The sequence below is a fragment of the Phascolarctos cinereus genome, unplaced genomic scaffold, assembly GCF_003287225.1.
Source record: "Phascolarctos cinereus isolate Bilbo 61053 unplaced genomic scaffold, phaCin_HiC Scaffold_4;HRSCAF=312, whole genome shotgun sequence".
Taxonomy (NCBI): domain Eukaryota; kingdom Metazoa; phylum Chordata; class Mammalia; order Diprotodontia; family Phascolarctidae; genus Phascolarctos; species Phascolarctos cinereus.
In genome coordinates, this window is record NW_027555847.1 from 219690761 (window position 1) to 219703154 (window position 12394).

Genomic DNA, 12394 nt, shown 5'->3' on the forward strand with positions numbered 1-12394 from the left:
ACATCTACTCAATTTCCTAATAGGGTTGAAGTGGCTTGAAGTCTGAGTCCAGGATTCCAAGTATAGATCTACATGATACTCAGGCAGGATGCCATGCTAGCTGCCCCAAGTGGCAGGAGCAAAAGGCCCATCATACCCTGCAAAGAGCTGTTCAGTGAGCATCTATGAGAAAAGATGGAGCCTAGTCAGCTTAGGCATTCCAAACTCTCTGAACATCCACACAGCCATGATTTAATTCTTTCTCCAACTGTCTCCCCTTTAGTCAACTGCTCCTCCACAGATCTGGAGTGCTCCCAGTGGCTGTTTCTTCCCTAAGTGCTCTGGAGAGACCACCTGACAAGCAGGTGTTTTGGTATTCATCTCTTGTCTGCTCCCAGTAGCTGTATATCCCCCCTCCCCCTGTCCTGGTAAGATAGTGGGCTTATGGTAAACATATTAATTAATTACTAGAGCTTTCTTGTGAGGAGCTAGGAGACAGAGCTCCCGTCTCTGCCTCGTTACTGTGCTGGCGGAGAAATCGTGTGGCTGACGTTACGACTCATTTTCTCCATGACTGACGATGGCGGCCCAGAGTGCCACACTGTGCATATGAATCAGGCAATGTTCCTCTGGCATCAAATGCCAGGTAATCCATCTTTTGCTTGGACTTCTGTAAATGGCAAAGCTAACTTTCCTTGCATGCTGGCTGAATTTCCTAGGAAACCCCATTCTTTATTGGCCAAGGGCTGGGGGGTTTGGGTTAACCAGAACTGCCCCTACATTCAAACCTCTCTAGTTTACAGTAGGGCTCTGAGCCACCTGGGAGTCCACCCCTCTCCTGCCACCTGACTCTGTCGTACAACCAAAATGAGATATACAGCCTTTAACTCTAGGGTGAGACTAGCCCTGGGGAGCAACAAGGAAATTGCAAAATAACCCATGGAAGGAATGGATGCTTTGGAAAAGGAGCAGCAGTGAGTAGACCCTGGGGAGTAGTGGAGGGAGCAGCAGTAGCCTGCCATCATGGGGATTTTTCTGATCTACTGCGGGGAGGCTGCCATCCCTAATTCAAAAACAACCCAATTTGGATACATGGATGGGTGTGGTTCCACACTGCTGTTTCATCCTTGCTTAAGTCCTAGCCTTGGGTTCAGAGAAAAAGACATGTTCTCTCTAGGCTGGTGTTTTTAATGACTCCCGGGAAGGGAAGGGGGCGGGGGGAGAGATAGGATCAGGCTTAGGCAGAGGGTGGATCCCAGTGGGAGCTGGCAATCCCCCCTGCTTCCCCACTGCAGATTCTGCTGGGGCCAGAGGAGCTATGTGTTCTCCTCACGTCACAATGAAATATGGGTTATGAGGAAGCAGCTAGATTAAAAAGCCATCTTGGTGTGATGACAGAAGGCATCGTGTCTGTGCAAGTGAGAAACCTGTGGACTGTGCTACAGCCATCGTATGGTCGTGACTGCTCTCCGTAGTCATAACTAGCACGGGAAAGATGGGACTTTTTCTTGAGGGTGCTGACATAGGGGGCACTACCTCCTTGGTGGGAGGATACTTTTTTTATGGGATTTACTTCATGAGTGCCTCACCTCGTCGTTCTTGGGAAGCACTGGGAGCAACCACCCCTGGGAAACTTAGTTAGGCTGGAGTGTGGGGAATGGGCTGCCTGCCCCGAGTGAAACTTTTCTGGGTAGGACTGTCTTCACGTGCCACTCAGAGTCCACTCATCCCCATTTACCCTCGTTGAGTTTCACCTAGTTAGAGCGGCTACCCTTCCCTTCCCCACCCCTCTCCCTGGGCCTCCCCCCAGCTGCTACATTTCAACTACTGCCTATGGATGCAGGTGAAGCAGAAACCCCAGACCAACACACACATGGCCCTGGACAGGATGGGAGCTGTAGGGGGCAGAAGAAAACTTTATTGATATTCAGTGACAAACAAATGCTTCATCACAGCGTGTTTCCCTAATCGTCGGGGGCAGGTGGGGGAGGGTGTGTGTGCTGATGGAGGAGGTGGAGCATGAGGTGGGGGAGGGGGGCCCACAAAGGCAGAGGGGACAAGTCCACAGGGTCCCATTGCAGCTGGTCAACCCCTTAACTCTCTTCTCTCCCTTCCAAGAATCTGGCTTGAAGGCCAGACATAAAAACCCAAGAGAGACCTAAGCTTCATCTATAAGGCACATTGAAATGGGAGGAGGAGACCTGGCTCTGGTGTGACCTCAATGAGGAGCACGAGGTAAAGGCCCCAGAGGTCAGCTTCCTGGTGGTGGCTTCATGGTGTGCTTGTTCTACTGCCCCAAAGGGCTGCTCCCTAAGCAATGAGCTCATAGATGGCACCAATTAGCTCTGGGGCTATTGCCATCTGTTGGGGCCAAGGAAATAACCCAGGAAAGGGGATGGAGGAAGAGAAGAGGCCCTGGAGATAGCTGCACGCGCTGCTCTGCAGTGATATCTGGGGAAGTGACAGATGGTGATGTATATATATCAAAAACGAGGGTGACAGGATTAGGTCAAGCCGGACAGGAAAGGATATTTGGGACAGCAGTGGGGGGTGAGACAAATGGAATCTGAAAAAGCAAGGCCACTTGCTCTATCCTTATCCTCTTAAAATCACTTTGAAAATGGGGGATATTTTAAACCTTTGGAGCGGGGGACAAAGAGGAGGGGCTGAGGCAGGGGGTGGCGGGCTAAAGCTCTTGTGGCCTCTGGGTTGCTTAAGGCACTGGGATTCCAACCCGGCAGGCTGGCTTAGGTGATCGTCTGGCGGCTGAAGAGGTCGAGAGTCACTGAGCTGAGGAACACAGGGATGCTGTCCTGCTGCAGCAGATGGAGGTCGATGAGCTCACGGACGGTGTGGGAGAACTCCGTCTCCAGAAGTTGCATCTTGGTTCTTGAGGGGTTAGAGGCCTGCAGAGAAATCAGAAAAGAGAGGAGTGAAAAGCAAGAAAAGAAAGGGGAGGAGAAGGGAGAGGGAAGGGTAGGTGAGGAGAGAAGGTTGGAAGAAAGATGAGATGGGAGAAGACATGGACAAAAGATGAAGAGGTAAAGAGGGGAGGAGAAGGGAAAACAGGGAAAGAGAGGAGGTAGAGTTTGGGCAAGGAGCAGACAGGAGGAGATAAAAGGGAGAAGAGGGAAAAGGGGGAGGAGGGAAGGAATGGAAAGGAGAGATGAGATATAGGGAAGAGAGGAAGGAGAACAGGTGAAGAAACAGAAAGGAAAAGAGGCAAGGGGAAGGACAAGTGGAGAGAGGATGGAGAAAAGGAGAGGGAGGAAAACGGCAGAAAAAGGGGGAGAGCAGGGGGTAGGGAGAGGATAAGGAAATACGAACAAATAAAGAGAAGGGTTGGTGCAGAGGGGTGAAGAGAGGGGAGATGACAGATATGTTAGTATGCTGGTAATGCCTTTCTTTCCTCACAGTTGTGATGGAACACTGCCTTTCCCTCACCATGGAGTCATCATTTGCGTAGATCACAGCCTAATCAAGGTAGCGGTAACCACTGCCAAGCAGGTGTGCAACGTGGAGTCAAACTGGACCATTATTATTAAACTTCTGCATTTCCAGGATCTCTAAACAATCCCCCCCTGTGTGAACCTGGCCTGTGTAATGAGTTGCCTGGTGGCAGGAAGGGCGTCTAAACTGCCTCAAGAAGGGAAAATGCAGTTTCCAGGGGCTAAAACATTAACAGGTGCCAATCCAGGCAAGAAACACAAATCCGGGCTGCTCTGGGGAGGCTGCTTTCCTGGGAAGCTGGGCTCAGCCAAAGGAAATGAAGTTCATTTCAATTCATAGACTGTTGGCACCGGGAGGGACCTTGGGGGGTCGCCTAGCCCAACCTCTTCACTTGTCAGAGGAGGAAGCTGGGGTCTGCAATGGGAAAGCATCTTGCTTGGGTCACACAACTGTGGCTGGCAGCCGGGCCAGGATCAAACCTCAGGATTCCTGTCTCCTAGGCCTCTCCATTTTCCACTTACCCCACACTCAATATACATTTGTTCATTGATAAAACCTAGGGCTGCTGGTAACTCTGCAGATCTGAATGAAGACAACTACAACTCAGGACACCCATGGATGTTCTAGGAAGCCTAAATGCAGATGTGAGTGGGAAGAGGATTAGCTCCACAGCTCTCCCATTGCCAGATGTATGAACATTTATGTCCTAAGACCTAAAAAAGCAAACATTCTTTTCTCTCTCATAGGAATGAGTCCCAATAAAACTTCCAATCCCCTTTCCACCCCTTTCCTCTCCTCCAGAGCCTCCTCCCTAGATAAAGTCCAAATTCCTCAGCCTGGCATTCCAGGACCTCCACTCTCTAACCCGTATCTACCTTTCTAGACTTCTTTCACTTCTTCCCTTCGTATGCTACTGTACTAAAGACATGCCCTTCTACTCCTTGCCAGCTTAATGCATTCTAGCTGTTGTTTGATCCAGCTTTGACAGTAAACTCTTTGTACGCTGGCACCATACTCAAATGGATCTTACATTTCATCAATTTGGATGTTCCCTCCAACAATGCTGATTGCAACCCATTTATGCTCGCTCAGAATGCACAGCTCTTGTTCATGTCCTCTCATGAGTTCCTCATAGGTGGGTCAGCCAACCTAACTTGCTGGAAGCCTTTCTCATGTTCTGACATCACGAGGATGCCAGCAGAGCGTTCAAACTGTCCACCATGGCACACGACAAGCCCATTTTCTTTTTTTATCATACATTTCCCTTATGACATCTTTTACTCTTCTTATTCTTTGAAGATCCTCACTTGTTACATTGCAGGTTGCTCATTTCAACCAAATGCTCTGTGTGACATTCATTTTTTAATTCTTTCAAAACATCTATATTCCATATCTCACAGTCATACAACACTACTTGTAAAATATTTTAAAAGATGTGTCTTTTCTGAGAAAAGTTTGGGGTCATTAAAGGAACAGGGCAATTTCACGATCTAGTTCACTCTCCTCGTAAATTCTGGGTCCAACTCATTGACTATTTGTATTGTCTATTCCATATGATCAAGTTTCACACATACAGACACACAGATATATAATTATATGGACATGCGGGCTGTCAATCCAACTTCATGCCACAATCTGGGCTACAGATATTTTTATCCACTTGGTCTTTCCTGTGTAGATGGTAAAGACAAATTCTTTTGAGTGGTTACAGATTTGTTCTAGGAGACTCTGAAATGTCCCAAAACTTGATGCAACTAGAATAATGCCATCTGCGAAGATCTGGGATCTGATCTTCCATAGAGAATCCCTCTTTACCTCAGACTTGACACTGTATTTTTTTCCATCACAGCGGTGAAACATGTCTCCCTGACTTATGCCTGTTGTGATCTTTGTGATCAGAGACAGCATCACTGAACAAGGTTACCTTTGTTATATTTTTTTCAAGGAATACTGAATGGTCTTCGTGTATGGAAGTGAGACACTTTGGTTGGAAGAGGACCTTTAAGATAACATTCTGTTCTACCTGATCAAATATTTTTTCAGCAATCATCAACCAATAAGCACAGTAAAATCTTGTATTCTCTAAGCCTTTTAATCAATTTGCAAAATGGTACATTGTTTGCAAAAGTCTTCTTTTCCCTAATACCCTCACTGAGGATGCTTTAGTGTAGATGGTGCTCATGAAATTTTTGTATAGCTGCGAAAGGAGGTGTATCTATGACAGTGGCTATTGTTATTCTTTTGGTGGCCTTTTTTGTAGTATTCACAGGTGCATTTCCCCCCATACCTTTAATCTATTTCTCTCCTTCAGAAGCCTTGTGAATTGATCCCTCAATGTCCTTACAGTTGTGTCACCTCCAGCACAAATCTCCTTTATGTCACTTGATCTAATTCAGATGTTTTCCCCATTTTTATCTTCTTTAGTCCTGTTTTTCCCATTTCTATAAATACATTTGTGACTCTGATATCAGAGTCCAAGTATGGTAGCTCTACTATCCTTGATGAGCTGTCATAAAAATATTTGCAAATCTTTTCTACTTCTTTCTTGTTTGTGGACCTCCTTCCATTTTCCTCCTTAAATGCACTAGAGATGACTACCTAGTTGTATCTCTTGCTAAACTTCATTTAAATTAGCTTTACCTGCTACTTCTCTGTGCTTTATGAAGCAATATTGCTCATAATCTTCCATTATCTTTCTTCATAAAATTTTACAAATAATTTAATATTCTAAACTGCTGTTGCTTTTGGTGGCCCCCTCTCTGGTTTGTCAAGGATGCCAAGTGTTTGCTGATAGTGGCTTTTTGGGCTCTTTTGGTCACCTTGTTAAAACAGTTATACCTACACTGATTAAACTTTTGTACAAAATTATTTCAATTGGTTTTAGTGTCATTTTGCTGTGCTCTGCCCATTTTTTCATTATTAATAAATTGTTTAAATAGGTCAGGATTGAGTTGTTTCCCTTGCAAATCCTATCTTTTCCTCTTTATTATTTTTTTCTTCTATCTTTATACTTGTTTTACTCTACAGCAAGGAAGACTCGCAAATTTCAGGTAGACTGCGTTTTCATGGGTTCATAGTGACCCCTTGTTTCCTTCATTTGTTCTTAATATATACTCTAGTCATCTTCTGACTGAACTCTGACAGAAAGTTCCTTGAGAGGAACCACAGGATTATACATTTAGAATTGCAGGGGGACCCTGCTGATCACCTAGGTCAATTCCTTAGTTTACATCAGGCATCTAGAGGCATTCAGAGGTGATGAATACTTGTCCATGGTCATATGGGTAGTATGTAGCAGAGGCAGACTTTGAACCCAGGTCCTGTGCTCTTGTCTATATTCCCTTGTTTTTCCCCTTATTAATATGACACAATGTAATAAATCTCTGGGGCCACAGGCATAATCTCTCTAGGCCTCAGATTCCTCAAGTGTGAAACGAAGGGGCCCAACCACATGTCCTCTCAGGTCTCCTCTTGCTCTAACTTTATGATTCAGATGTCTGGCACCAGCACCTTACCTCTGCAAGAATTCAGAGCTGGAAGGGACCTCAGAGCTCATCACAGATGAGGAAGCTAAGGCTCAGAGAGGGGATGGGACGTTCCCAAAGGACAGCATGAGCACCCAGATGTCCTGGCTTCAAGTCTAGTGACCTTTCTACTACACTGCAGAGTGGGCACTTACTAAATGCTGGCTCTCTTTGACTCTGCTTTGCCCACTGGCTTCCAAAGATGCCATGACTCTGAGTCAAGTCTGGGGTGAGCAGCGTGGTAAAGATATGGCAGGGGAACAGGGAACATGGAAGACGTTAGCAATGGTGATGATCGTGTTTCCATAGCACTCTGCTCATAACCACCTTGTGAAACTGGTAGTGCATCAACCTCATAGCTCTGTTTTACAGAGACCAAAGAAATGAAATGACTTGTTCAAGGTCACACAAAGTATTCAAGTCAGGATTTATCAAGTAATTAAGCAAAGAAGATCTTAGGTGTGGCACTAGAATTTCTGCCTACGTATATTATATTAGCATATACAAATGGAAGACCAGCCTGCCAACTTTGTGTTTTCCATCTCTAGGAAACTTTTCTGTAGATGTAGAGAAGGATAAGGGGAGGAGCAGGGTACCACCACAAGGTGGCACAGTGACGTTGTGCAGAAGTCACTCCCTGGAGGGCCAATAATAAATGGAATTTGGCCTGAAAGTCTGGAGACTGCTGGGAGTCCAGGAGACTCTTGGTGGAGTAAGGAATGATAAAGAATTCTCAGATTAGGAACAGCATAACTCACTAAAACAGATGTTCAGGAATAAGCTTCTCAGTTCAGTCTACCCAATTCTTACCCGACCTTTAACGACTGGCTCAAATACCATTTCTCCCAAGAAGCCTATACTTGATCTCCTCTGTCAAAACTTCTTTCACCAGCATCCTAACAGAGCACTTCATTTGAACCTCTCTTGCTATGCTTTCATGCTCTACCTAGTTACTAGAGTGTAGATTCCTTGAGGGCGCAAACTGGCATTTTTTTCCTATCTTTGTTTCCCCAGTACTCAGCAGCGTGGTGGACCTAGAGGGCACTTTAATTTTTAATGAATTGAAGTAGGTTAAATTTGTTTCCTTGCCTTAGCTTCATTACTAGATTGTGAGCTCTTTGAGGGAAGGAAATTTATTTCATTCACATCATTGGCTCTCCTTTCCCCTCTCCCCAGCATTTATTACATCGCCTTATATGTAACACACATTTGATAAATATCGAATGAATAAATATTTATTAAGCACTATGTTCAACACTGTGCTAAGACAGTGAGACAAACAGAAAAGTCAGTCCCTGCTCTCAAGGAGCTCATCTTCTAATGGGGGAGAGAACACGAGGTTTAGGCTGCAAGCCACGTGGAAGGGTCCCCTGGTCCTCAGGGTAAAGCAGCACCGTTGAATGTATGCGTGTATGTAGGTATGTCTGTATGTCCACACGACAGATCTCAAGAGAGAGAGCACAGCAGGCGCTGGAGGCAATTACAGAGCTTCCCATTACCGTAAAGAGTCTCTGATCTGGGTCCCAACACTGTTCCAGTTGCATTGCCTGAGGAGCCATTTTACCTCTCCCTAGGTCAAACTCCAGGCAACAGATGAAGTGCTAGGCCTGGAGTCAGGAAGATATGAGTTCAAATCTGGTCTCAGATACTTCCTAGCTGTGTGACCCTGGGCAAGTTACCTATCTCTGTTTGCCTCAGTTTCTTTATAAAATGGGCTGGAGAAGGAAATGGCAAACTGCCCTAGTATCTTTGCCAAGAAAACCCCAAATGGGGTCATGGACACAACACAACAACAACAATGCCAAACTCAGAGAAGCCAAGGAATTAAATCGAGAGATTCCCTAATCTCCTGACCTTCCCTCTCCTCACTTCAAAGTCTCCACCAGATTTACAGATCATTCACTTGTCCCAGATGTCTCTGGGCCAGCTTTCTACACTTCCTCATATATCTGCATATGAAGGCGGTAGGAGAAGAAAAGGTCTCCCACCAGCAATTGCTCCCATCTGTTTAACTGTCCTAATCTGGCTCTGACCTTGGACCCAAACCTTAGGCTGCTTTCCAGTCTTTCCCTACTTCTCTTTAGTGATGAGTGTTCAGTGTTTGTAGAATTGAACTTGAACTGAATTGAAGTTTTCTCCCCTCGCTGCCTTTTGATAAGAGGAGTCCTTCTGCCTTCCACTTTCTTAGGGTATTAGATGGGACATAAGTGGAGCTATTACAAACTAAGCTGGCTATATACAGAAGTACATCCACTCATGAACATAACCCTGGGGAGTGGAGAGAATATGCAGTGGTTGCAAAGTTGGCCAGTGATATGCTAAAATATTACGTGCCAGCTCCCTGCTGGACATCCTTACCTGGATGGCCTGTCAGCACCTCTACGTCAGTACACCTAAAACCAAACTCATCATTTCCCCTCCATAACACATCCCTCCCAGCCTCTCTATTTTACTGATGACACCACTCTTTCCACTCATAACCATGGGCCATGACGTTGGAATGAACTGCCTTTGCTCGTCCCCCTCATTTAATCACATGCCGAGTTCTGTCTTGTATCTCCACCCTCCTTTGCACCCCCATTGTCATCATCCTTGTTCATGCCTTCATCTCTTCTCAAGCGGACTTATTGCCTTTGTCTCCTAATTGATATTCTAGCCTCTGGTCCATCTCCTCTCTGATCCACACTTTATACTGCTGCCCAAATAATCTTTCTAATATGCTGCTCTCATCATATAATTTTTTCCCAAAGTTTACATGTTTTTATTTTCTTCCTAATTCATTTTTATTGTTAACATTCATTTAAAAAATTTTTGAGTTCCAAATTTTCTCCCTCCTTCCTGTCTCTCCCCCCACCCCAATTCTCCATCATATCCTTCTTCAACTCAAACATTCTCAGTGGCTCCTCTCTGACTACCCAATAAAGTATCACCTCCTGATCCGGTATCATCTAAGGTCCTCCACAATCTGGTTTCAAATTACACTGTCTAGCTTTATCTTGTACGTCTCTATTTTATATGCTCTATATTCCACTCAAACTGGACTACTCTTGCCCTATCCTCTCCTGTCTCCATGACTTTCCCCATGCTTTCCTTTCATATATAGAATGGACTCTCTCTATCTCTATCTTTTGAAGGTCCTTTCTAACTTTAGGGCTCAACTCAGATGTCACCTCCTTCACGAAGCCTTCCCTGATGCCTCCCCCTCATCTCACTTCCCCTCCCTTCCAGGTGACAGTGATCTTTCTCTCTCCCTTCTTCGATTTTTCATACCTCTTTACTTGGGTGTCTCTCATTTTGTCCTATAAATGGTTATTTAAATATATGTCTTCTTCCCTATTAAATTGTAAGCTCCACAGACAAGGTCTATGTCATGTACATCTTTGTATTCTCAGTAACTGGCATTCTGACTTGTACATAATAGGCACTTAATAAATGTTTGCTGATTATAATAATAATTAACATTTATATATTGCTTTAAGGTTTACAAAGTACTCTGCATTATTAACTCATTTCATCCTCACAATGACTCTGTGAAGTAGGTGCTATTACCCCAATTGTACAGGTAAGGAAACTGAGGGTAAAAAAGTCAAATGACTTGCCCAGCAAATATATAAATGTGATTGAATATACACCTGAAGAATCAGGGAAGAATTCCTAGAGGTGAGATTTTAAGAAAGATTTTGAAAGTTAGGAGATAAATAGGTTGACAGATAGGGGTAGGAAGGGCATTCTAAATACGTGACAACAGATTAGAAACCTGTGTTCTAGTGCTGGCATTGCCTGATAAATGCCATGGCACAGCTGACAAAGTGCTGGACTTAAGGTCTGGAAGACCTGGGTTCAAGTCGCACCTCTGACACTTAGTCACTTAGCCTCTCTGAAGTTCCATTTCCACATCTATAAAATGAAAGGGTTGGACTCGTTGGCCTTTAAGGTCTCTTCTAGCTTTAAGGCCATAATCCTATGATCAGTGCCCTGTGTCACCTTGAATAAGTTAATTCACCTCCCTGGATCTGATGCTTTCTCTGGAAAGTGAGTGGGTTGGAGAAAATAATCACTGAGGCCCCTCCTGGTGCTAACACCAGAATAAATTGGTGCAAGATGGTTGCAGAAAGGTCCTAAAAGGGATAAGCAGATGAGGAGAAAGCAAAAAGGAGTGGCTGGCTAGGCTAGGGGTAGGGGTCGGTTTGCTGGGGGTTAGACAAGCTCAGAGACTCCAAGAAACTGGCTAGTTTCCAGTTTTGTGATTTTTGGATCCTGAACTAATTTTCTTTTTGTAAATGTAACTTCTAATTGCAAAAAGTATAACATCATCAAAGATGAACTTGTCACATGGAGAGGGGCTAGGAAGAGTTTACAGGATCTCATATTCTAAGATCAGACCGCAGAATCATAGACTGTAAGCACTGGAAGGGACCTTAGAAATCATAGCGTTCAAGCCCTCCCATTTGACAAATGAGGAAACTGAGGCCCAGTGAGGGGAAGTGACTTGCAGAAGATCACATAGCTAGTTTATGGTAGGACTAGGAGTAGGATACAAGTGTCCTGACAGCCTGCCCAGTGCTCCTTCTGTAACATCACTGCTATCTTTCAAAGCCTACTAGGAGGAAGAAGGGGTGGGGTAAGGCTGATAGTGGCAGCCCTGCTCTTTTAGATTTTAAAGAGCAGCACCTCAGTGGATCTCGGCTGCCCGGTCTCCCTTTCACAGCGTCTGCCATGTACCTGTATTAGAGGGGGCATAGAGTTAAGTGATACTCGGGACAGGAGCAGAGGAGAGAACAGGAACAGAGGGATGAGTTTTTTGAAAGAGGTGAGAATAAGCAAAGTTCTTTGTTATGAGACAGCACTCACCCCATTACATGAGCAAATTCAACAGTTTCTTTGGGCCTCCCCAAATATCCCAACATAGAGTTCTACACGCAGTGTGTGCACAAGACAACAGAAACTGTACTGGGCCTTCCCCATAGACCGTCCCAGTGTCTTTTTCCTAACTGACTCCAAGGGACGCCCTGGAGGAATGGAACACACGATGGCCCTTTGGCCTGTCACCTGCAATGTGCCAGAGCCTGTTGGGGAAATTCTTTTTCTTTGTAACCTGTACCAGACTGCAGACTGACTCAACAACTAAACGGTGCCCCGTGGGCACGCTCCTTTCATTCCCATGGCTCTCTGCAAAACACAGAGGGTGTGGAGAGGCAGCTCCCACCCCATGCTAGGCCTGAAGTGGTCTAGTTATCCAGCTCAGTTGGTGGTCAGATCAGACACAGTTCCCTGATTCTTTATGCATGAGCAGGGGATGCTGGGGGTGGGGGGGAGGAGGGAAGGAGACAAGAGGGGTATGCGGAGTAGCACAAAATCCCTGACCGACCCTCTTTAGAGAAAAGAGATGTGGGCAGACAACTGCATCTCTTCCAAGGGGCTGGGCTGGGCTGGGCTTAGCC

At 45.3% G+C, this 12394-nt stretch overlaps 1 protein-coding gene across 4 annotated transcripts in view; it reads right to left on the reverse strand.

Moving 5' to 3' along the window:
- Window positions 1–1875: 1875 nt before the first annotated feature.
- MAD1L1 (mitotic arrest deficient 1 like 1) overlaps window positions 1876–12394 on the reverse strand; it is an 860690-nt gene continuing 850171 nt past the window's right edge. For 3 of the 4 annotated variants that reach the window (XM_020975224.2, XM_020975225.2, XM_020975228.2), the window contains one exon: window positions 1876–2885. In XM_020975224.2, the coding sequence (XP_020830883.1) occupies window positions 2727–2885 (159 nt within the window). In that variant the 3' untranslated portion in view covers window positions 1876–2726. The remainder of the gene's footprint in view (window positions 2886–12394) is intronic. The other variant, XM_020975227.2, reaches the window with a different exon arrangement.